This window comes from Bubalus kerabau, chromosome 13 (assembly GCF_029407905.1).
Source record: "Bubalus kerabau isolate K-KA32 ecotype Philippines breed swamp buffalo chromosome 13, PCC_UOA_SB_1v2, whole genome shotgun sequence".
NCBI classification, from domain to species: domain Eukaryota; kingdom Metazoa; phylum Chordata; class Mammalia; order Artiodactyla; family Bovidae; genus Bubalus; species Bubalus kerabau.
The window spans coordinates 40909389-40935252 of NC_073636.1; the positions used below are offsets into that span (position 1 = coordinate 40909389).

The 25864-nt window shown below is 38.9% G+C and overlaps 1 protein-coding gene across 3 annotated transcripts in view; it reads left to right on the top strand.

The window, feature by feature from the left end:
• XRN2 (5'-3' exoribonuclease 2) overlaps nt 1-25864 on the top strand; it is a 62797-nt gene that overhangs the window by 17409 nt on the left and 19524 nt on the right. For 2 of the 3 annotated variants that reach the window (XM_055544107.1, XM_055544109.1), the window contains 15 exons: nt 201-275; nt 367-500; nt 600-657; nt 741-848; nt 5025-5069; nt 7009-7140; nt 9659-9777; nt 12441-12576; nt 13711-13818; nt 13920-14009; nt 14982-15054; nt 20657-20740; nt 21828-21925; nt 22511-22590; nt 23154-23210. In XM_055544107.1, the coding sequence (XP_055400082.1) occupies nt 201-275; nt 367-500; nt 600-657; nt 741-848; nt 5025-5069; nt 7009-7140; nt 9659-9777; nt 12441-12576; nt 13711-13818; nt 13920-14009; nt 14982-15054; nt 20657-20740; nt 21828-21925; nt 22511-22590; nt 23154-23210 (1397 nt within the window). The remainder of the gene's footprint in view (nt 1-200; nt 276-366; nt 501-599; nt 658-740; nt 849-5024; nt 5070-7008; nt 7141-9658; nt 9778-12440; nt 12577-13710; nt 13819-13919; nt 14010-14981; nt 15055-20656; nt 20741-21827; nt 21926-22510; nt 22591-23153; nt 23211-25864) is intronic. The other variant, XM_055544108.1, reaches the window with a different exon arrangement.

Consider the following 25864-nt stretch of genomic DNA (forward strand, 5'->3'; position numbering starts at 1 on the left):
GAGCACTCAGCCCCTGGTCTAGGTGTGATTGAGATTGTGGGTAATTTTTATTTTTAAAATTGTTTGGTAAATTCTGCTCTTACTTAATACTTGTAATAGTAAAATGGGTCTTGCTTTAGAAAAAGCTGTGCTATTTGTTTGGATGAAGGAAGTTCCAAGATTCGGAGTAGATACATTGAGTCTTCCCCCCTTTCTTACAGCACGATGAACTGGCAGACAGCCTTCCTTGTGCAGAAGGAGAGTTTATCTTCATTCGTCTCAGCGTTCTCCGTGAGGTATGTGGCGGTGACCGTTGGCATGGGTGCACCAATAATAAGCCAACTGCTATTTGATGGCTTTAGTGACAGCATTCCTTTTTGGTCGCAGTATTTGGAAAGAGAGCTCACCATGGCCAGCCTGCCGTTCACATTTGATGTCGAGAGGAGCATTGATGACTGGGTCTTCATGTGCTTCTTTGTGGGAAACGACTTCCTTCCTCACCTGCCATCCTTAGAGATTAGGTATGTGTGTGTGAGATTGTGTGCTCAAGCTCCTGTTTAGCCCTCTGGCCTTTCAGTGCAGTCTGGTCCTAATGCTTGATGTTTGTTTCCTGGTGGCAGGGAAGGTGCCATCGACCGCTTGGTTAACATATACAAAAATGTGGTACACAAAACCGGGGTAAGTTCACTCTTGAATAATTTCAAAACAGAAGTGTTTGCTTTTGTAAGAAGGTCATTTTACATGTATTTTATCACTTACAGGGTTACCTTACAGAAAGTGGTTATGTCAATCTGCAGAGAGTACAGATGATCATGTTAGCAGTTGGTGAAGTTGAGGATAGCATTTTTAAAAAAAGAAAGGATGATGAGGTAAAGTGTTTCTCTTGCAGTAGCTCAATTGCTCCTGTCTCTCATAGGCTGTGATGATCCTGTGATTGTCCTTTTAACCTCTCTGAGTGCGCTGTTAAATCAATGTAGTGTATTAAATACCAGTGTAATCACAAGTGGTCAGTGCTTTGATGATTTTATAAAGGCTGTGATGCTTGCTGTGTGGAATTATGTATTGCACCCTGTGTGAGTTGCATTGTACCTTCTCTCTTTTTAATCTCAAGTAAGATATAAATCCAAATACCTGCCTAATCAATGGGCTGTGAAATGAGGGTTCCAAAGCTAGAAGAATGCTGGAATTGAACTCGTGGCTGCCGTGTTTTATAGGCACTGTGTATGCTCTGGACTTTGCAACTCCGTACTCTGGTGGCAGAATGTAGGGGATCTGGGATGGATTGACTGCATTGGCCAAAGTAGAGGGTTGCAGCTGGTGTAAGAAATGTGGGCGTAAAAGAAGGAAATAAAGTTGCAGAGCATTTTGGAATTAGTTATGTGGGATAGGGTGAGTCTTAGCATGGGCAGTGGCAAGTTTGCTGGTGCCATTCACCCAGGCACTGAGCCCTGGAGGTGGAGCAGATGGGGTGGAGATAAGGTCGAAATGAGTTTCGTTTTGGAGGTGCTGCAATTGAGGGGCCACAGGACACCTGAGAGGAGAAGTCTATGAACCAGTGAGATGGATCCATGTGGAGCTCAGGTCAGAAATCCTTCAGAAGGAGATTTGAGAACCATGAGCAGATAGGATATGGCTCCTATCTTGAGCAGAAACTTGATATCCCTGGGAGCTTATAAAGAGGGAAAGTGCTTTCCATCAGGGGTCTCTGGAAGTGTAGAGATTTTAGGAGAAGGTAAGGCCAGGGGAGGAAGCCCCTGGAGAGAGGCGAAGCTGTTGGTGCTGCCTGAGGTTGTCAGAGTGGGATGGATGGGCCCCTGGTCCTCAGGCTAGAGGGAGGGGCCGCAGCCTGGAGGCAGAGTGGGCTGGAGGGAGGCCAGTGGGTAAGAGGAGCAGAAAGGAAACGGAGGAGACCCTTCAGCTTCTTAGTCCTACAGATCTTTATGAGCAGATGGCAACATAATATCAATATATAACTTTCTGATCTCCTCAAAGATTAAAACATGTTATTGTATCTGATAAGATTTTGTGTTTTCCTCAGCTTTGCTATTGTAGCTAATGGCCTCTTCTTTAGAATCTTGGGTACCATTTTGTATAACAGTGAGTGGCCTGTAGGCATTTTTTCAAAGCCTTTGGTACTTGGTAATAGTCACATGTAAGATTCAAATAGCAGAAATAACTCACTCTGAGGTATGAAACACCTACCAGAACAGCCATTTTAACTAGTCCTCAGCCGTCACAGTGGCTCCACTTGAACTGCTGCTCTTTATGCTGAAGAAATAAACTACACACGTTTTGTATTACTTGGTATAAAATCTCATCTTAGAAAAGTCTTTTTCTGTGACTTGAGCAGACTCTGTAGTGTTAAATATTGATGGTATTTGGCATTAGACTGGGATGTGTAGGATTTGATAGAAACCAAAGTGCTCAGACTTCAGTATATCATGTGGTTTCTGGCTGGCCTGGCAGAGAGGGCATTTGACAGCTTTGGGTCTTTGTTGGTGTCCATGACTTGTTACCATGTTTTTTGGCATGGTTGGGCATTGTATTGGACAGATTTATGAACCCTCAGAAATTCAACATAAAAGTATCTGGGTGTATATAATTTCCAGGAACGTGTGTCCATGGCTTTTGACAGATTTCCAAAGGAATTCATAACACACAAAAAGATGAAGTATCAGTAAGGTCCTGTCCAGGTAGATTTGATCTGCTTATGTGGCTGCCTCCCTTAAAAAGAGCAAAATAGTAGAATGGGAGTCTATCGATATTTGTTATTAAAATTGAACAGTTAGGTCAGAAATGTCTTTTTTATTTTATGAGCTTTGATCTTTGCCTTTTATCTTGAAAATATTCATTTATTCAGCATACATTTCCTGTTTACAATGTGCCTGATAGTATTCGTATTCTGAGGGTTAGTGATACAACAAAAAAACAAAATAAAAAATAGATGGAACTTCTTAGCTCGCGGAGCTGACATTCTTCTGTGGGAGATGGATAATTAACACAAAGCTGAAGTGTAGTATGCAGGGTGTGAGAGAGTGACACGTGCCGTGAAGGAAGTTAAAGCAGGGGACGAAGTGTCTGGGGAGGTCACAGCCCTAGGAAAGGTGGCTGGAGAAGGCCTTGCTGATGTCAGGGAGTGGACCATGCAGATGTTTTCAGGAAGAGCACTGCAGATGGACGGAATCACCCACCAAAAGGCTCTGGTCTGGAGCACGTATGGGATGTTGAGAACAGTGAGGAGCCCGTGTGGGAGCAGAGGATGCAAAGGGAAGGGAATAGGAGAAGAGGTCAGAAAGGTGGTGGATGTGGTAGAACCCTCTCGATCATTAGCAGGACTTCAGCTGTCAGTCTGCATCACTGAAGCATAGAAGTGACAAAGTCTGACACGAACTAGGAAACATTAACTCGAGCTGCTGTGTGGAGGCAGAGACAGAAGCATCAAGCCCAATTAAGAGGCTCCTCTGCAGTATGCTAAGGGAGCCAGCATGGTGGCAGTGAAGGTGGTAACAGATGGTTGGATTTGAGATAGGTTTTGAAGCTAGAACCAGTGGAATCGGCTAATGGATTAAATCCTAGGTGTGAGAGAAGGAAAGGTATCAAGCATGACTTCAAGGCACTTTTTTCTGAACAACCGAAAAATGGTCTGGTCTGAGTAGCTGTGAAGAGAAGACTGGGAGATGGAGAGATGGGGGTGGCAATTCTGTTTTGGACATGTCAGGGTTGAGACACATAGGTGGGGGTGTTGAGTTGGCAGAGGCTCTGGTTGGAGACTCATGAGACTAGGTGATTATTGTTAGGAGAGCAGAGAAGTGGGGAGGTCCAGGTGATGGGCCCAGGGGAGCAGCAGCTTTCAGAGGGTGGAAGGAGGGCCGAGTGAAGGCAGCAGCAGGAGTGAAAGAACAGGTGAGTGTGGTGTCCTGGCAGCGAGGTGAAGAGCGTGGTTTCAGAAGGAGGAGTCACGGCCAGATAAGAGATGGCTTATTAACTGTGTAAGCAGAGCGTGGTTAGGGAAATTGGCGGTGTTCGGATCTTAGGAGGTTTAAGTGGTCAGTCAGCATGTATCTGGCATTCAGCCCCTCCTGGCAGAAAGTGCTAACCTCCCATCTTGTTAAGCGTTCTCGTGGGGTGGCAGTACTGCCTTGGAGGGTGGAAGTGCCAAGAGGAGGGTGATGGTCATTATAGTACCTGCTGTGGGCACCTTCACTGTCGTTTCAGTGCCTGGACACTCAGGCATGGGCATGGGAGGGGTGCTTTCTGGGGAAGGACGCCTTTGAATGACTCAGTTAGTGGGGAGCAAGGTCAGCCCTAAATCCTGTCTAGTTGAAACCATGGCTAGATTTCAAAAATGAGTGGAGGGAAGAATCAAGACAGATTGGACCCTTTCCTGTGAGTTATATATATTCTGGGCAGTTATTCTGCACTGCCCAGAATAAGCAGTGCAGACATCTGTCTTTTCTTCCTTCTCTCATTGGGTCTATTTGGTGGTGGTCATTGAGGGGAGCATCTGAGTGGTAGTGTTTTCCTAGAGCCCCACTGTTCTCTTTATCACTTGTGCCACACATGTGATACGGTAGGGACTGTCCAGCCCTTTGTAGGTAATAGAGGCTCATTATTAAATTGTCTTGTTGAATTTTTAAAATTTTCATCTTGATTATGAACTATATTCAGCTACAACTGAAAGAATTGTTTTCTTACTTATGTGTATCTTCTCTATACTGACAGCCTGTTCACTCCAGGGTAAAACCAAGGGTCTTTGTCATAACTCTTACATTCTTCCCTGAAATGATATTAAAAACTATCTGCAAAAAAATTAAGAGAAACCATTTAAATTGTATATAAACCCAATTTAGAATGCCCTCTAGCCATGTGCAGTTCTGATAAGCAGCACTTTGAACATGCAGTCTATTGCCTAGTTTCATTATGTACCTAGGTTTCTGGAGTCTTCCTTTAAAACTTTAATTGTCTCTCAAATCATTCCTGGTAATGTTTAACTCTTACATTTTTGTGTAATTATTTGACAGAATATGTGGATTTTATACTTTTAGGACAGTTTTAGAAGACGACAGAAAGAAAAAAGAAAGAGAATGAAGGTGAGTTTTAACTCATAAGACTGGCAGTGGTATAAGTTTATAATTTGGGAGGAACGTGTTCATTACAGTAGCTTTTTATTCTTTACCCAGTAGGATCTGGTTAGAGACATGGTACCCACCCAACTGCCTTCCTGCCTGGTATTGATTTTAAAGGAGTCCTATCTAAGCTCTGTGTCTCAAGTCTGAAGGGAAATACTTGATGGGCAGGAGGGGCAGGTGGTACTTAGTTATTTGAGTTTTTTACAATGATCAGTTATTATTATTGCTTTTGTAATAAAAGCAGTCAACCTTCGGTACCCCTTGAAGTCACTATGCTCTGTCTTTAACTTTGTCAGGTTAATCTTCCTAGAATAGGATGCATGCATGCTCAGTCGCATCCTATTTTTTTTGCAACTCTGTGGATTGTAACCACCAGGCTCCTCTTTCCATGGGATTTTCCAGGCAAGAGTACTGGAGTGGGTTGCCTTTCCTTTCTCCAGGGGATCTTCTTGACCCAGGGATCTAACTCACATCTCCTGCTTGGCAAGTGGATCCTTTACCGCTGTGCCACCTGGGAAGCCCACAGAATAGGATGGCTACCTGGAGTTTTGTTGTTTCTCTGCTCAGAAATCAGCAGTGACTTCTTAGTCACCCTCAGAGTCCATTCTCAGTCTGGCTTGCAGAGCGCCCGCCACCAGCTCTTCCCTTCCTGTCCTCTCAACATCCTCTAAACAAGCCAGGCTGTTTTAGCCTGGCCCCTGTTGGCTCCTCCAGAGGTTCCTCCTCCCATCTGTGCACACTTCTCCTTCTCCGTGGCTTCCCTTGCTGCCTGGCTGGTGCCTGGGTTGAGCAGGCCTTTCCTTTACCTCTGGTGGTTCTTGTTATCCTTCCTCGATTTTAAACTCAACGGAGTTGAGGGACTGCCTTTTATTTTCAGATTTTATTGGGTTTGAGCAATTTCAGGAACCTAGAAAGCAGAAGAGTAATTTATTGCTGAATTAGTTCCAAACCACTTAGATCTGGGGAGAAGCCTGTTTGGTTACTGCTTTCTTTTTTCTTTTATTAATTTTTTAAATTGAAGTATAGTTGATAACTGAAGAAGGGAAAGGCTATCCACTCCAGTATTCTGGCCTGGAGAATTCCATGGACTCTATAGTCCATGGGGTCACAAAGAGTTGGACACGACTAGGTGACTTTCACTCACTCACTCATAGTTGATATACAATATTATGTAAGTTTCAGGTGTACAGCATAATGAGTCACAGTTTTTAAAGGTTATAATCTATTTACAGTTATTATAAAATGTTGGCTGTGTTCCCTGTGGTGTACAGTATATCCTTGCAGCCTATTTATTCTATCCATCATAGTTCATACTGTGTATGATTATTTTCTTTCAGTCAGTATTTGTTTTTAAAACATCTGTCAGTCACAGCTGTCCTCTATTATAGCTGTTGTCATAGCTCTGACTGGCAATAAAGAGTTAAATTCTAGCAAGGTGAAGAGTGAATAAAAGCTGTATTTCCTAAGTACAAATCAAACTCTTGACTTTTTTTTTTAACCATTAAGGTAAAATAAAATGTTAATGTTATTTGTTATTTTTATTTGACTAGAATTATGTCTTGAACATGTAGCGAAATTATAAGTAAGAGAACAGCCTGAGACTCGAATAGTTCCATAGAGTGGAACTGAATGTGATGATGGCTATTCTCAAACTTCCCATGTATGTACCAGAACAATGAATTATATGTACTTTTAGAGCAGAGTTGCTATTACAGACTGTTTACAGGGTGAGTTACCATCATATCAAAGTGTAAACAGCCCTGAATGTTAACAGAACATCCCATCTTTTCCATGCTTGTAGTGGGGTCTCTTTCCATTGCCCTGTTTTTTTTTTCCTGTCATCCAGTTGTGTTGTGGTTTCATTTTAATTTCTACATTCGTTTGTCTTCATTTATTTTAGAGAGATCAACCATCTTTCTCTCCTGGTGGAATATTAACCCCTCATGCCCTTGGTTCAAGAAGCTCACCAGGATCTCAAGTGGCCAGTAATCCAAGACAAGCGGCTTATGAAATGAGGATGCAGAATAACTTGGTAAGGGACTCACTTTTCATATAGCCTGAAAGGCTGGTGGCTTACCAGCTGCCCCTTGTAGTTGTGTGTGAATTAGATCATGTAGCCTGGAGGTGTTTTTTGTTTTACAGCTTTTTTCAATGTCTTTTGCCTTGGGATATTTTTATTTCTGTTAAATCTACCTTTATCAATATGAAATGATCTAAATGTGAATATAAAATATGAAAATACCTAAATGATGTGAAGGGAACAAAAATGCATGTAAATAAGATGGCTTAGTGGCTGCAGTGTTTCTGTACTGAACATGGGCCTCAGTGCTTCCAGCTCCTCCCCAAGGCACGATGGTGATGGTGATGGAAGCATGAGGGGACATCCACATGTCTCATAGCTGGGGCAAGAGAGGAGGGAGGGTTTTGCTACCTAATTTCCCCTTTCTTCCAGGGATCAGTTGTGGGCATTTTGCAGAATGGTATTCCTCAGTCTGTTAAGTACAGGTGCTCATTACTGCCTAAAGTCTAGCTCTCTGATTCAGTCATAGAATAGATCCAAGTATCTATTTTAAGGTAGCTCTCACTACCGAAATTCTAGTTGCTCCCTGTTTGTAAACTCAGGAACTAAATGGATTTGCTTTGTGATAGCCCTCCTTGTTTGAACTTTGTAATTCAGGCTGCAGGAGCGGACCATCTCAGCCGGCAAGGCTGTACTCTGCCCATTAGCTTTCTGTTGTATTGACAAAAGACCCAAGAGCCTGGGGCACATGGCAGACAGCAAGCAGGGATGAGGGAAGAGACCGTGAGCTAACATAGACAGACAGCAGATGATGAAAGCTATTGCTTAGTTCAGTCTAGCAGGCCTGAGAGAAAGAGTTCTGTACAGGGAAAAAAGATATATAACTTTTTACTATGGTGAATTCAAGGAAATTGTGTAACTTTGGATATTTAAGTTTTATTATTCCTTTTAGTTATCCTGTTGATGTTCAAGTTCTTTATTATATGGCAACCCTACATGTGGAATTTTTGCCATGTCAAGAGACTGAATTTATATTCCCATTAACTCACAATGAGAAGTTTTAGGACCTTAGATTTGAAATTGAAAAAACAAGGTTTTGCATCTTCCAAGAGAAGAAGCTTGCCTTACTGTTGTGGGTTTGTTATTTTTATTTTTATTTATTTATTTATTTTAGTAGTATTTTTATTTTATATTGGAGTATAGTTGGTTAACAGTGTGTTGGTTTCCAATAAGATTCAGCTGTACATACATATACATGTATCTGTTCTTTTTGCTGTTTGTTTTCTTGTCTTTTTACTTGCACCATTAACAGTGAGCTGCAGAGGGTCAGTGAAAGGGATTGCAGTGAGACTCTTGAGTAGGACAGAAGAAGCTGATGTTTGTCATTGAAGAGCACAGTGGCTACGGTCCCCACAGAATGGACTGAACGTGACTGGCAGCACCATGTTGATGATGGAGTGCTGTTTTCTTAACATCAGGGAGGCATTAGGTCTAAACTTTGTCACCTGTGACACCTGGCCGTACAGTATCATGAGTAAAGTTGATGCTCTACATTTTTAAAAGAAAGGGTTATAAACTCCATGTGAAACAGAATTTTGCTTTGTTGTAACAGACTTTCTTAACCTATGGTTTGAACTGCTTTTATGCTCAGATTTTACAGTTTCATCAAAATAGCCTCCTGAACTTCTCAATTTAAAAAGGTCAATTTACTCAAAATATCTAATAGATTTTCACTAATAGAACAAAACCTTTACTGTGAAAACCTTTTCTGCTGCATATGTTTTTGGTCACTTAAAACTAAAGTTGCAGAAGATTTTAATTTTTAAAGGATAGGGTGTGCCTATCCTCACTGAGTTAAGCACATAGAGAAGAGAACACTGAATTTAAACTGGTATCCAAGTCTTTGAAATACTAATGTATATTTTTCTAAGATGACCAATAGATTTTTATTTGTACGTTGAATTTTAAAGCAGTATATGTAAAATATTTAATAATTTAATAGTTACCTGGCTGAGTCTTATTACTAAACTGTTGCTTTCCAGAGTGATTATACTATGCTAGGTTGAACACGTACCATTTAAATTCATTTTCATCTGCTTGGCTATTTTATATATTGTTAATTTATATATTTATCTTTTCCCCCTTTTACAGTTTTGCTGTTTGATTAGTAGAAAGTGATTGCGAATTCGTAAGATCAGGGAATCAGCGAAGAAAAGAAATATTTAATAATTTAAAAAATCTATAAAATTCAATTTTTCTTTTGAAGAAGTTTTTGCCCTAAAAACGTTCAAATTCATTTAAGCATAGGAAGCTTGGTTCCATATTACTCTCTTTGGGGAGAAGTACAATAGGCCAAAATCAGTCTTTATGCTTTCTAAATATATTCACTGTATCCATTTAACAGGTTTAAAAAATAACAGCTTTAAATAAGGTATTACCATGAAGCATGGTGGTAGAAGCAGTGGGATATAGCTTCTTTTGTGAAATGAATAATTAAATCCTTCCTCTGTAATGTCATAATTGTCTGCAGAGTCCTTCAGTCTCTCCTAATACAAGTTTCACTTCTGACGGCTCCCCATCTCCGAGAGGAGGAATTAAACGAAAAGCGGAAGACAGTGACAGTGAACCTGAGCCAGAGGATAACGTCAGGTGAGGCCATTTTTTGGTAGCACTTTGTTAGCAAATTGATGAAATAGAGGTGGTCTAATTAATGCTATTTAGCTCAAAGAAGCAGTGCCTTCAGTTGCTTGCCTGTGATCTTTTTATCCAGCAGTAATTAATGTGGAGGGTTAGGATAGTCAGTAAATTCCAGTGAGATATGTAAGCTATAGCTGTTAAACCTAAGTATCTAGATTAGTATGCGTGCAGGTTCTCATCCTCCAAGCCACTTTCCCTCTGAGACCAGGCGCTAGATAGGCTAGGCATGAGGTGTTTAGCTCTGACTATGTGATCTGAATGTTACTGTGTGGGGATTAAATTTTCAAGCTGCTTAACCCAGTTCAGTAACACTTGGATACTTGATATAGTTTGCTTTAATCTTCTCAGCTGAAAAGTTTCTTCCTCACGATGAAATATGCAGAAATCGTTTGGTTAAGAAATACGTATATTTTTAAAAACCACACATTTGTGTACACACAGTTCTATTTCATGACAAAGGAGTTTCCCTTTAACTGTATACTTAACATTTATGATGAGAAACTTTGATTCTTTCATTTATCCAGATCAGAGATTAATAACCTCTTTTATAATTAAATCTAAGCTTGAATCCTAGACTCCCAAGTACAAAAGGCCAACAGTCTCAATAAATGTAACTCATTAATAATTTAGAAAAATAATAGATAGTCCAAAGTTAAGCGAACAATAGTGGTCCAAAAACATGCACAAAAGCAGCTCATGCTTCTTATATAGGTTATGGATGGTGTGTTTGTGTTTATGATTAGAAACCTCACAAATGTCGTGTGGTTCTGCATTTTCCAAACAACCTTTGATGTCAGATACTGCAGTCTGTGATGACGTGTCATCGTACTTTTACCTTACCTGAGTTTTTGTCCTCTGCTTCTATAACAATGGATTTTCCTCTTTGAGTGTTTTTTGTTTTACTAAGAAGTCATCATGATCTGGCTAGCTTAATAGTAAACTAATTAATGCTAGCTTAATAGTAAACTTGATTTATTTAGTGTTTTATTGTTTAATTTTAGTGCTGGGAATAATCTTGATAGAAATGCTTCTATCAAGAAATGCTTGGGATTCTTAGCATTTATTTTCTTACTGTCTTTTGTATAATGGTGATCTACATCATGAATAGAGATATTTCTCCAGATTGGTGTTCTGTGAATCCTTTGTGTAGCTATGAAACCTTTCATAGCTAGAATGGCATATAGTGAAGAACCAGTTACCCCAGGTCGCATCTTGCTGCACAAAATAAATGGAGATCAGGCCCAGCTGCTCACAGACACAGCTCACAGCTCTGACGACTGATGCTCAGACGCTGAGTGTGGTTCCTGAGGAAGGAGCTGGCAGGGCTGCTCCCACTCCTGGGGTGCACCCTGAAAACAAACGTGCTAAACAAGATTCCTACTTTTGCCTTTTTTTTTTAAAAAATGAGATTGTCTCTGCACTTCTTTCACTTAGGGAAAACAGGCATTGATGGAGGTCTTTTGCACAAGCCAAGTAGTGTAAAGTGAACTTTGGAAAGGGCTTACCTGTATTCTGAAACATGACTGCAGTTAATTTGTAAGGTCTGGCACATGGTAGAAAGTGGCCTTAATATAGAGGCATCTTGAGATCTGTCCTGATGAAAAGAAAATTATTTTGGCTTCTTTGTGTTCTTTCAAGAAAATGTTTTAATCTCTCAGAGAATGAGAAATCAGGACTTTGTGGTTCTTCTCATTGTATGTTTAGTAATTAATGATAACTTAGTGAATTGATTGGCCTGCTTCTAAGTTTTACCAGAACACGCATATATACATATGTACATGTGCATGCATGTCCTTCCCTTTAACTCTTAGCTTTAAGATGCCCAAGCATGATGAGTATAGATTAGCTATACCAAGTTTCTGCCTGGTTTCTAGATTATTCTTTTATAAATTGTGTTTTACCTTTAAAAGAACTACCCATAGCAAATCTTTTTTTTCAAAGTAGTTTAATTGACTTTTTTTGTACAGTTTAGATATATCCTAATAAACTGAGGAACTTGAACTATATAAAAATATATTCAGTATTTGAATCTTAAAATGTAGTTTTAGAATTATTCCACGGTCCAAAAGCATGTAAAATTGTATAAAAATTCAAGCAAACAAGTGTTATGTATCTGTGCTTAGTCACTCAGTCATGTCCAACTCTTTGCGACCCCATGGATTGTAGCCCACCAGCTCCTCTGTCCACGGTGATTCTCTAGGCAAGAATACTGGAGTGGTTAGCCTATCTCTTCTCCAGGGGAATGTCCTGATCCAGGAATCAAACCAGGGTCTCTTGCATTGCAGGTGGATTCTTTACCAGCTGAGCTACCCAGGAAGCCCTGTTACGTGTCTACTTTAGCATAAGTGATGATCCTTTTTTAAAATGTAGTTTTAGAATGATCTTACTGGAATCAGTGTTTTGAATTTTTGATGTTTAAATATGTTTACGTTGGTAATAAATCCTGTGAAAGTGGAGTTTTTAGAAAATAGTTAAATGAACTGTGTTCGCTAGCATTACTGTTGAACTCATTTACATTTCACCTGGACATTAGATATAATAAGTTGATTGGGGTGATAAATACGTGTACACTTACCATATTGAATCAGGATAAACTGATCTTGCCTGGTTTGTAGGTTATGGGAAGCTGGTTGGAAACAGCGATACTACAAGAACAAATTTGATGTTGATGCAGCAGATGAGAAATTCAGACGTAAAGTCGTTCAGTCTTACGTTGAAGGACTCTGCTGGGTTCTACGATATTATTACCAGGTACAAAGGATAGTTTCCTCTAAATTTCTAGCTGATAATTTTAGAAAGATAATTTTTGTAATAATGTGTATTATTTAGCCTAATATTTGTTTATAAAGCTCATTAATGTATACACAGCTCATTTTTGTTGTTAAAGAATTTCAACATAAAGGAGTGTTGTTGAGTATGCTTTGTCTTGTAAATGACTACAGTTTAGTGTATTTTTAAATTGGAATAAAAAAACAACTGAATAACTAATAGGTAGTCACTAAATGAATTGAAGGAAAAAAAGTAACTGAGCAACTATTAGGTAGTCACTAAATTACAGAACAAAAGAGAAAGCCTGGAAAATACTAGTAAGAATTGGAAAGGAATTTGAATGATACCATTTCCTCCATGTAAAGTAATGATGTTATTGAAGTCTGACTTAAAGCCTTTGGTAATTGGGATGTCAGATTGGTGAGAGGTTAGGTAGACATGGGGGTTGTAACTCATAGTTAGTATCTGGTTTTGTGTTTGTAGAATGAAGCAAGTTCAGTTTGTTGTAATCTAAAATTAGTAAGTAGAAAGTAATTTAATGTGTTAAGTATCAACTATAGAATTTTTTAATATAGTGTTTTATTCCTACAGAGATTAATTCACCAGGCACATTGTCAAAATACATGTCATTGAATATTTTTATAAGAAAAAGAAAGTTCTCACTGAAAATCTAGGGAATTCTCAAATGAAGCTTTTGCTGGTTTTGCTGTCAATCATGGTGATGTCCCTTCTCCATCTGTAGGCTCAGTGTCAGCTACACTTTTGTTCTTCATTTTAACTGGAAGCTCTAGAGTTGTAAAGAAATGCCACCAAACACATTTGAAGGACAAAAATTTCACCAAATTGTGTTTGTGAATATAAAATTTGGTATTAACTACTGATTTTAAAGGTGATTTGCAGTATTTTTTTAAATAAAGGGGCCATTGATACGAAGTGAAAGGTTCAAATTGAATCAAAATAACTTTTAGACTCATGGAAAAATTAATACATGGACTATCTACTAGAAATCATATGTTTTATAAATAGAATATTATAGGTTAATAGCCTAATATTTTTTGGTTTTATGTGTATATCATTAACATAGATTTGTGGCTTTGCTGTTTTGAATGATTCCAGGGCTGTGCATCCTGGAAGTGGTATTATCCATTCCATTATGCACCATTCGCTTCAGACTTTGAAGGGATTGCAGACATGCCTTCTGATTTTGAGAAGGGTACCAAACCGGTAAGCTGAGCTATTTAGAGCCATAAAATTTATAGAATTTTGGCTTAGATCAAAATTGTGTGTCATATGTTAAAGTTTTTTGTTTGTTTTGTTTTTAATAGTTTAAACCACTGGAACAACTTATGGGGGTTTTTCCAGCTGCTAGTGGTAACTTTCTACCTCCATCATGGCGGAAGCTCATGAGTGATCCAGTGAGTCTCTCCCTACCCGCCCCTGCCAAGTCTTAGACACGTTTATTATTTTGCAAAATAACAGGTGCATTCTGTTTCTTCAACCTGCTAACTAAATAAGTAAACTTCTTAATACCTAAATAGTAAACTTAAGAATTTTTCTTGATTGGTGTTAGTGGTGGTTTGTTTTTTTTCTTATGATACAGAAACTTTGCTGTCTAGCTTGAGAGAGTAAATCTTTGGAGTTGTTCACAAAATTAGCCAAATTTAAATTATTCCATATTATCAAGATGTTACTGTATTAATGTTAAATTCAATATGATGTATCCGATATATCCTGAGATATATTGGCCGTGAGTCTTGGTGTTCTGAGTGTGCACTGGGTTTTTGTCATGCACTTTACTAACATGAGTCACAGTTGCATTTGCAGTTCATAGTTAAAAGAGTGAAGTACAGAAACAGTGCAAGTATTTGAGTTCTTCTGTATATTTTTCACAACTTTATTATTTTTTTCTGCTTTTCTTGGCTATCAGTACCCTACTTAGTAAATAAAATGCATTTGTATTTTGAAGAAATTCTTAAAACAGTTATTTTGTTCTCCGCCTACCTGTAAGCCATTATTTTTGTTTGCTCCGGCCTTTGTGGTGGCTGCCAGACCTAAGACTGGCACAGCTGGAATCCCCTCCTAGCTTATCTTGTGTGTGAGGAGGAGTGAGGCACAGCTGGGAAACAGGGTTCTCTGTAAATCTTCACTCTACACTGGATGCACAGATATCCACTCTAAAATTCTTCTGTGTTAATATCTTTTATTTTTATCTTTTAAAATTGTTGATTTTTTTCTCCCTGGACCTGCAATTTAAAGAATACTATTTTAAAAGGAAAGCTTGTTTTCTTATCAGGCATGATAGCATGATCAAAAGTTTTGTATCAAATTTTTCATAACAGAAATGTTTGACTTCACTTTGTGAATCTGTATTTGTCTCCCTGCTATAGGATTCTAGTATAATTGACTTCTACCCTGAAGATTTTGCTATTGATTTGAATGGGAAGAGGTATGCATGGCAAGGTAAAATTTAGACAGTATTCCTTTTTGTTAAAATAATTTTCTCTTTCTGATAAGACTGTACTAACATGACTTATTCCAGAAAAACATCTGCTGCTTCTTCATTGACTACGCTAAAAGCCTTTGACTGTGTGGATTGCAACAAACTGGAAAATTTTTCAAGGGATGGGAATACCAGTCCACCTTACTTGCCTCTTGAGAAATCCGTATGCAGGTCAGGAAGCAACAGTTACAGCCAGATGGAACAACAGTTAGTTCGAAACTGAGAAAGGAGTACATCAAGTCTTTATATTGTCACCTTGCTTATTTAACTTCTATGCAGAATACATCATGCAAAATCCTGGGCTGGATGAAGCACAAGCTGGAATCAAGATTCCCGGGGGAAATATCAATACCCTCATATACGCAGATGACACCACCCTTAAGGCAGAAAGCGAAGAGGAGCTAAAGAGCCTCTTCAGTGAAAGAGGAGAGTGAAAAGTGAAATAGTGAAAAGAGGAGAGTGAAAGTAAAAGGGGAGAGTGAAAAAGCTGGCTTAAAACTCAACATTCAGAAAATGAAGATCATAGAATCTGGTCCCATCACTTCATGGCAAATAGAAGGGGAAACAGTGAGAGACTTTATTTTCTTGTGCTCCAGTGCTGGGCTACACCATCACTGTAGATGGTGACTACATGAAATTAAAAGACACTTGCTCCTTGGAAGAAAAGCTATGACAAACCTAGACGGCATATTAAAAAGCAGAGATGTTACTTTGCCAACAAAGGTTTTTGCCAACAAAGGTCTTTGCCAACAAAAGTCAAAGCTATGGTTTTTCTACTAGTCACGAATGGATGTGAGAGTTGGACCATAAAGAAAGCTGAGCACCGAAGAATTGATGCTTTTGAACTGTGGTGTTGGAGAATACTCTTGAGAATCCCTTGGACTGCATGAAAATCAAACCAGTCGATCCTGAAGGAAATCAGTCCTGAATGTTCATTGGAAGGACTGATGCTGAAGGCCACCTGATGTGAAGAACTGACTCATTGGGAAAGACCCAGATGCTGGGAAAGATTGAAGGCAGGAGGAGAAGGTGACGACAAGGGATGAGATGCTTGGATGGCATCATCTACTCAATGGACATGAGTTTGAGCAAGCTTGGGAGTTGGTGATGAACCAGGAAGCCTGGCGTGCTGCAATCCATGGGGTCACAAAGAGTCGGACACAACTGAGTGACTGAACTGAACTGGACATGACTTATGGAATGAAAGAATTTTCTATGTTTTGCCATCCAAATTGGGATTAGCCATGATTAATGTAATTTTAATAGTCACATTATGATAAATAGTAAATCAGGTTGAGACAGATTAATCATTTTATCTTTCATCTCCTTTGAATTAACTAATGGAGCCTGGGACTTGGCTCCTGTTAGTCACTGATGCCTTATGAAGTTGCTTGGTGATGTATTAATAGAAACACAAGAGTATCCATGTGGAGATTTACTTACACTCTTTTGAAAAATATATTAGACATTTAGTTTAAATGTTTAACATTGATCATCACTTAAAGTTTATCTATATATTATTTTCTCATTCCTTCTGTTCACAGACTTTGTAGAAATAAGGGCAGTAAAAATTAGTATTAAATTTAAGTTGATAATTTAGCATTCACAAAATGTGTAATAACAGTAGAACACAAGAAAGTCTCAAACACAGTAAGCCAGCTGTTATTTCCCATTAAAATCCCTTTCAACAAGTCATTTTAACCTCTCCTTCCACCATTATTGTTCTAAAATGATAAGTGTGTTTAGTACTACCATTTTTCACACCTTTTCCTTGATTATTCTCTGTGGTGCAGAAGATCAATAAAATAACTCAATGAGAATTGTGGAACAAAGGGGAATAAGTAATAATTTACCAATTGAAATAATTATTTTATGAGATTTAAGAGTTGACTTATGCAGTAACTGGAATTTCGTATTAACTTGAAACAGAATGGTAGTGGGAAATGCAGCCCATTGCTTGGGGCTATGCAAGTGTAGTGCTGTGTGGGCATATTGTGTTACACGTATGGATTGGGATTTTGGTTGCTTTTGAAGATGCTTTGTAGAGGAGTAACAGGGAGAGGGGACAGGAGAATAGGAAGTAGTAAATAAAAATATAACTGTATTTATGTGAATGTGTGTTAAGTAAGTAAATACATAGACATGCAGACAACCTGCTATTACTGTAGTATAAATTACCCAGAGGAAAGGTCAGGTGGTGCGCATTAGTTACAGCTTCTCCACATCCATCAGTAGCTTTCTGTTCCCTTTGATAGTAGCCATCTGGATGGGTGTGAAACGGTGTCTTATTGTGGTTTTTATTTTCATTTTCCTAGTGATTAGTGCTGTTGATCATTGTTTTCATGTGCTCATTAGCTATTCCTGTATCTTTTTTGGAAAACTGTCTGTTCAAGTCCTTGGCCCATTTTTGACTTGGGTTTTTGGTACTGTATGGTAGATGTCTTTTGTATGTTCCAGACTCTAATCTTTTATCAAATACATGATTTGCATATATTTTCTCCCATTCTGTGCGTTTTCTTTTTCTCTCTGTTGATAGTGTCCTCTGATGCACAGAAATTCTTAATTTTGGTGAAGTCCAGTTTTAGTTGGAGTGTTTTGTTGTTCCTGCCTTTACTTGTGGTGTCTTAAGAAATCACTGCCTGGTCCCGTGTCATTGAAGCTTCCTCTGTTATGTTTTCTTCTAAAAGCTTGATAATTCTGGCTCTTTACATTTAGGACATTTGAACCATTTTGAGTTAATTTTTGTATATGGTGTAATGTAAGGGTCCAGCTTCTTTCTTTTGCGTGTGGATGTCTGTTTTCCCAGTGGTGGTTGCTGACGAGACTGCTTTTTCCCCACTCAGTGGCCTTGTGGGGGTTTATTCCTGGGCCGTCTGTTCCATTGGTCAGTAAGTCTGTCTGATGCCAGTACCGTATACTGTTTTAATTACTATACCTTTGCAGTAAGTTTTGAAATCAGAAGATTGGAGTCCTCTAACTTATTTTTCTTTGTCAAGATTGTTTTGAGTCCCTTGAGATTCCAAATGAATTTTAGGGTGGGTTTGCATGCGTGCATGCTCAGTCATGTCCGACTCTTCGGGACCCCCCCGGACTGTAGCCCGCCAGGCTCCTGTGTCCATGGGATTCTCCTGGCAAGAACACTGGAGTGGGTTGACTTCCTTCTCCAGGAGATCTTTCCAACCCAGGGATCGAACCCATTTCTTCATCAGCAGGCAGATTCTTTACCACTGTATCACCCGGGCAGTCCCAGCATGGGCTTAACTCAGACCTTTAATACTTTTATATCTTATATAAATATTTTCACTTAGTAGACTCTGTACCAAGAATATATCTTTCTTGAGGTAAAACTTACTACTATTAGGAGGTATAGTTTTTTTCTCCATACATGTGTTTAAAACTTATGGAAGGTAATGATAATACTTAGTTAAGTTCTTGCCTAAATTGAGTACCTCTAGCATATTCAAAAGCAGAGACATTACTTCATCTAGTCAAGGCTATGGTTTTTCCTGTGGTCATGTATGGATGTGAGAGTTGGACTGTGAAGAAGGCTGAGCGCCAAAGAATTGATGCTTTTGAACTGTGGTGTTGGAGAAGACTTGAGAGTCCCTTGGACTGCAAGGAGATCCAACCAGTCCATTCTGAAGATCGGCCCTGGGATTTCTTTGGAAGGAATGATGCTAAAGCTGAAACTCCAGTACTTTGGCCACCTCATGTGAAGAGTTGACTCATTGGAAAAGACTCTGATGCTGGGAGGGATTGGGGGCAGGGAGGAGAAGGGGACGACAGAGGACGAGATGGCTGGATGGCATCATTGACTCGATGGACGTGAGTCTGAGTGAACTCCGGGAGTTGGTGATGGACAGGGAGGCCTGGCGTGCTGCGATTCATGGGGTTGCAGAGTCAGACACGACTGAGTGACTGAACTGAACTGAAAATGATAGAAGATAAAACTTATCTGGGTATATTTCCAACATTTATTGACCATACAAATATTATATGTAATAATATAACAGATATTTCAAATGTGTTTTTTATATGAACAGAGAATATAAGTTATTTGATCAGAGTCACACAGTGTCAGAAGTAAGACCAGAACCTGGAAAGTGTGACCACTGTTTTTACCTAAATACTACCACCATTTGGACTGCCTCTGGGCTGTTGAGACGATTAAACGAGCCACTGAATATAAGTGCTTAGGAAAAAGTCACCACTGCTGTCGTTTTTACTATCATTTCATCTCAGGCACCACCATCTTCATACCTGGGTGCAAAGTGTTCTTTTTTCCACTGGCCTGTAGGGCTTGTTAGTTACTTATTAACCATATTGCTGTCATTAGCACTGCAAATTGCTTACTATTTGCTTCTGGAGTTGATATTGTAGGAAAGTCTCTCATAATTTGTTTAAATCCTGAATCTAGTAGGTAGAAAATGAAAGCCAGGTAGTGTTTTAGCTGTTCATGGTAATTTATGTGTGTCACTAACTAAACTCAAACAACTCTCTAGGGTTTTTTCCATCTAAGTGTTTATCAGCTGTTTTGCCCTATGAAATTCACACTAGAACTTAGTTTCTTTTTAACTTAAAAAAAATATGTATTCTCCTTAGTAGGTAGTACAATTGAACACATTTCTTAACTTTGAAAATATGGCAGCTAAATCATTAATGACAACTTTGGAAACTTTCCACTTCTAATCATTTTAAAGGGAATAATCACAAATGCAGCAGTTTTGAATGGCAGTTTCAAAACTGTTTAGCTTCATTTAGCATTTCTTTTTGCTATTTATCTTAAGTTTTTTATTTGGCAAAGATACTATTTATACTATAGGCAGCATAACTTTAGTTTAGTTTTAGTTCAGTCGCTCAGTCGTGTCCCGACTTTCTGCAACCCCATAAATCGCAGCACGCCAGGCCTCCCTGCCCATCACCATCTCCCAGAGTTCACTCAAACTCATGTTCATAGCTTACTATGCTTCAGAAGCTTCATATGTTTTTCTAGTAATGGATCCTGCATTTACTGGTGTGCTTCTTTGAAGATGATGCACACAGGTCTAGCTAAAACAATGACCTTAATTCTATAACACTCCAGAGGACAATTTGCAGCCTGAAAATTAACATTTCTTCTACCATCCCCAAGTTATTTAAGCAAACAAATCTCTAAAATTTTTGTGTAAGTTAATTATTAGGTTTTAAAATGTGATAGAACTTCTAAATACTTTTGTTGAATGATCTTGTTTTATAAAAGAATCCAACGTTCTAGAATGATGAATGGATAAACCCAAGCCCTTTGGGGAATTGACTAACTTGCCGAAGGCCATCTCATAAGGAAGATGAGAACAGGCTGCTATCTTAAGTGTTCTTTTAACTTAAAATTTTTATTATCACAGAGTTGTTTTAAGAATGGAAAATTGGAAGTTTTTTTCTTCTGCATTTGCATTTTGGCTATATAGTTCAATTCCAAGATGTTTTTATGTTTGTGGAAATATTCTACTAGAAATGTCCATTTGGACCAGTTGATATTTAGGTGACTCTAATACTTGGGCGGTTGGTGTGCTTTTGTGTCCCCAGGTGTGGCCCTGTTGCCATTTGTGGACGAGCGGAGACTGCGTGCTGCCCTGGAAGAGGTGTACCCAGACCTCACCCCTGAAGAGAGTAAGGCCGTGCCCACCAGGCAGCACAGTCTGTGAATCAGGCTTCACGTTTGCTTATAGAATTAATTAGATCTTTTTTTTTTTCATTTGTCAAAGTTTTCATAAAGGAGGCATAAATCATTGATTTTACTTCTTTGTAACAAAAATTAGTTTCTTAAAATTAATACTATCTGTACATTGAGTAGTAATTTAATAGTAAATTAAATTGAAAGTTTTTACGTTATAAGTGTTTGACTTCCTCCATCTCCCTTCTTCCCTTCATCTTCCCCCACCTCCCAGATTATAATAATTTTGCTTGAAGGTTAAGATGAGTTGCAGGCATTTACTCTCAGATTGTTAACTTGAAATGTTATTTTTCACAACAAGTGGGATTTTTGTCATTATACTGATAGTTAAAATATTAGGAAATTGCAAGGTTGGGTTCAACTGGAAAATTTAATATAAGTGTAACAAACCTATAGAAATAATTTATCAGCCATCCTTAGGATAATTTTTGTTCTTAGATGATACAATTTGTATTTTCTTGGGGAATGTTCATATCTTATAAGAAATTGAGTTCTACATAAATAAAATCTTGCAATTCTATATGCAGGTATCTTTTAGTGACTTTTCCTAATAGTCATTGATTTTTAAAGTTTTTTTGAGATTAAATTTTTTTTTGATAATCATTGATTTTTGAAACCATATCTTCAAAGTTTTTTTTCTTCTGCAGAAGCATATCACCTAAATTTAGGCCTCTTCTTGTTATTTTCTCACAAACTCTATAATTAAGTTTTTTAAAAAGCATTCATTTATTTATTTGGCTGCGTAGGGTCTTGGTTGCATTATGCGGGATCTTTTGCTGTAGCACTTGGGCCCTCTAGTTGTGGCACTCAGGCTTAGTTCCCCTGCGGCCTGTGGGGATGCTGGTTCCCCGACCAGGGCTCGAACCCGCACCCTGCACTAGCAACTGGATTCTTAACCACTGGTCCACCCGGGAAGTCCCTATAATAAAGGTTTAAAAATTTAGATGCATCTTCTAATTTTGGTCTCATAATAAAAAGTGCTCTTGCGGATATAACGTTGATCTTGTCCTGCATTCCCCCCAGCCAGAAGAAACAGTCTTGGAGGCGATGTCTTATTTGTTGGGAAACATCACCCACTGCATGACTTCATTTTAGAGCTGTACAAGACAGGTTCCACAGAGGTATGGTTTCTTTTCCATCATGATGCGTTGCTTGACAGTATATTCATTTGATTATTTAATCAGGAATGCATTTTTACAATTTTGGCCAAATATAAACCTAATTTACCATTCAGAGCATTTTTAAGTGTGTAATTTTGTGGCATTAAGACCATTTACAAAGTTGTGAATCTTCCTGATCAGAAACTCTGTACCTGCCAGACAGCATTAAACACTCCTCCGCATCCTTCCCTGCCCCCAGCCTCTCATAACCTCTGCTACTTGCTGATTTTATGGAGTCGCCTAATTTTAACACCTCCCCTAGGTCACATCATACAGTATTTGTCCTCCCACTTCGTTTAGCAGAATTTTCAAGGTTTAGCCATCTTACGTCAGTGTTTCTTTCTTTTATGGCTGGATAATACTTCATTTGTGTATACACTACATTTCATTAGTCCACTCATCTGTTGATGGGAACTTGCATGGGTTCTACCTTTGGGGTGCTAAGAATGGTAGTCCTGTGACCACTGGTGAACAAACATGTTTGAGTTCCTGCTTTGCATTCTTTCACCTGTATAATCAGGACTGGGTTGTTTTTTTTCCCCACAGTTAGTGGATGTACCACCTGAACTGTGTCATGGGATCCAAGGGAAGTTTTCTTTGGATGAGGAAGCTGTTCTTCCAAATCAGTAAGCCTCCTTGTATATAATTGAGGGGGTGGGAGGATGTTTAGTTAGCATTTCTACTTTGTTGCCTAAATGTTTCATTTTATAGAAATAATAAGAAAGTAGTGAGAAAACAAAACAACATAAAACCCTTGGACTTGGGGTCAGAGCCCAGCTTTTGAGGCGATCCACAAGGTCAAAATTACTTTCATAATCTTATTAAAGTGTCAGGATGTTGTGTACCGTGTTGTGTACCTGTCTCTCAACTGTTTGGTGTTTCTTATGAAATACCTGTTCTATTTTTCTATTCAGTTATCTGTTCCCCCACTGCCCCCTTTTTGGTTTATAGAATATAAAGAATTCTTATACCAGAATTCTTTACAAATTCTGATATAAGCCCTTGTTCATAATTGTTTTCTATTAGTGAAAATATAAACAGGGCCCTTTAAAAGTTACCTATGATTATATTGTTTTTATTGGTTTAGTGATTTTTCTCTCTCAAAGCCTAAGAAACATAGTAACATTTTGTTTCCACTTTTCCCAAAGGTTACAACTTACAAAGGGATGGTTCTTTTGTTTCTTTTTAGAGTAGTATGTTCTCCTATTCCTGTGTTAAAGGATCTGACACACAATGCTGTGATCAGGTAAGTTTCCCCTAATTCCTGACATTTGCCCAGAGTACAGCTCTGAACTTGCAAATAAGTTTAAGAAGACCTGTGATTCACAGGGAAATGGTAACTATTATTCCAGCAAGTCTTTGATATTTGGAGAGTCCCTGTGTTACAGACCTCCAAGTAGAGTAGAGCCTCTTGACTTTAAATTATGTATATTGTTGAAGTTACTGACTTAACAAGCTTACTTCTCTGCTTTCTGGTTTCCCCTAACAACCTCTAATTCTTCCTGGATTAGAGAGGTGGGAGGTAGAAAGTAGGAGTTTCCAGGAGTTGTGTGCTGTGTAGGTTCAAACAGACCTCTGCGCCCTGGAGGCCCACATGGCTTCACGGTATTGTAACATAATGTAAATTGTATTTGTGTTCGTGGCCCTGTAGAGTTCAAAAACAGAGCTGTCAATATACTTTATTTTGGTTAAGATGAGATAGAAGGAATTTGTGGAATATTTTTTTTATCAACAGTTACAAACTTTTAAAGGGCTAATTTCTGCTATGTGGAAAACTCATACTTCATTTCCTCAGTGGTGACAGCATTTTCTGCCAAGTATGTAAAATATAATATGGCTCTTTAGAATAAAAATCAGCAAACTTACTACGCATCTGTGTAACTGTTGTATGAATTCCTAATCTTGATGGCAAGGTTTATGTTGTTGTTTCCCTCCCTTTTTAGATGAGAACAGGGCAAATGTTCAAGTAACTCAAGGATTTTGTAAAAGCTGTTCCTGAATACTCTTTTCCCACATGTTATTATTTCTCTCACTCTCGGGGACTATTTTGGATTTTATTTAGATTTCTCATTGTGAAGTATAAGCATGTTTATTTTCCTATCTATGGATTTAGATAGCAGCTGCCATTCTAGGAAGGCTTTCACTTATAGAAATCCTTTGTGAATTTGAAAAATCTTGCTAGATTAATTGTCTTCATCTCTCACCACCCCCATTCTTAAATTTCCGGTGGATCATTTTTTAAATTAATTTGTATTGGCATATAGTTGCTTTACCCTTTATCTTTACCCACGGTTTTTGTTTATCTTGGCGTATAATCTGCTCTGGCTCTTTGTCTTTTGGTTCTTTTGTTAAAGGTGGGATTCAGAATCATAAGCTAGATTCCTGTGTCCACCACAAACAGTCTGATTCCGGCAGAGCCAGTGTGGACTCCGTGTTTAACCCCTGGGTCCCTGGCTTGCAGCAGCCCTTCAGGCCGATTCCTGCCACCAGTCCTCTCCGGATTGACACGTTTGCTGTGCTCCTTAGTTTCTCAGTGTGTTTTCAAGGGTCTTCCTTCACAGCCCCCTAGAAATAGTGAGTTCTACTTAACTTTCTAATTAGGACAGAGACTTGCCCAAGTAAGAGTTCCAGAGTTGTCAAATCCTGGAGTTTTTGTTTGTATAATTATGATGGTGATGGTGATTTCTGAGCCTGAAATTTCCTTTGGTGTTATTTGGTATCCATTGTTTTCACAAGATTATTAAATTTATAAAAGAAATCTCAAATTCAGCTGGATATTCAGGTGTATATTGAATGTAACTTCATAATAAAATTAAGTTTATTTCCTGGAGATGCCTGAAAGACCAAAAGTAAAACTCTTTTCTTATGAGGTCATTTTCAGTCTTTTCTCTGAGGGGTCATGCTGAGACTGATGCAGTTTACTTTAGCTTTTTGGATGTTTGTTTCAGGGCTTCTTCTGTATCCCAGTGTTGTTCTTGCTTTACAAACAAAAAATCTGAACATGCAGCCTCCAGTGTCCCCTGCCAGTTATTCCTGTCTACGTTGACTCCTCCCCCCTTCTCTGTTTGCGTGCATCTGGTGTTGGAGTCCGTATTTGAGAAATTGTCTCCTTAAAGTCCACTTTAGTGGACTTTCTCTCACCTCCTGTTCCCATCACATTAGGTCTTACCTGTGTTGTTGAGGAAATATATTTTAGAAGTTATTGAAGTGTCTTAAATTCATGGAAGGACTCTTAGAGAATACAGTCAACTGTGACCTAGGAATTTTTTTCAATTCTGATTCCATAAATCTTTCCACATAGTAGTTTAACTGTGAGTAGAGCTGAGCCATCTCCCAGAATTTCTCTCATCCTTTTCTTCTTCCACCATTGTAACTTGCTTAGGCCTGGTATTTTTACAGTAACTCTTCGTTAACTGTAAATATATAAAACCTCTGTTTGATTCTCAGGTTTCTTCCCATCTGGAGGAGCAGGTGCCACCCTCTGTGTCACCCGGGCTCCGTGTCCACACTGGCTGCTGTGTCCTGCACCCACGCACACCTCCCTGCCCATCTCTCCCCTTTTCCCTCACCTCTTGTTCCCCTGTTGCCCAGACTTAGGAACTTCAACTTCTTATGGTATATGACTCCGTGTACTGATACCACTGCTCTGGAACCGTCTTTCTTTCCAATTATTTCTCATATCTGGCTTTTCCCAGTGAGCCTGTTTGTATTCTCTTCTCCTGGATTACTGTAGTGCTCTCCCAGCTGATTTTTTTCCCAAATCCCACCTACCTTCCCACTGAATCTTCTCTCATCTTTCTTAACCACGGCCACCCCTTGGAGACCTTTGGTTCCTGCCATAGTTTGGTGGAGCCGTGCTCTGTATCTGGGTCCCCACAGCTCTGAAGGGACGCCTCCTCC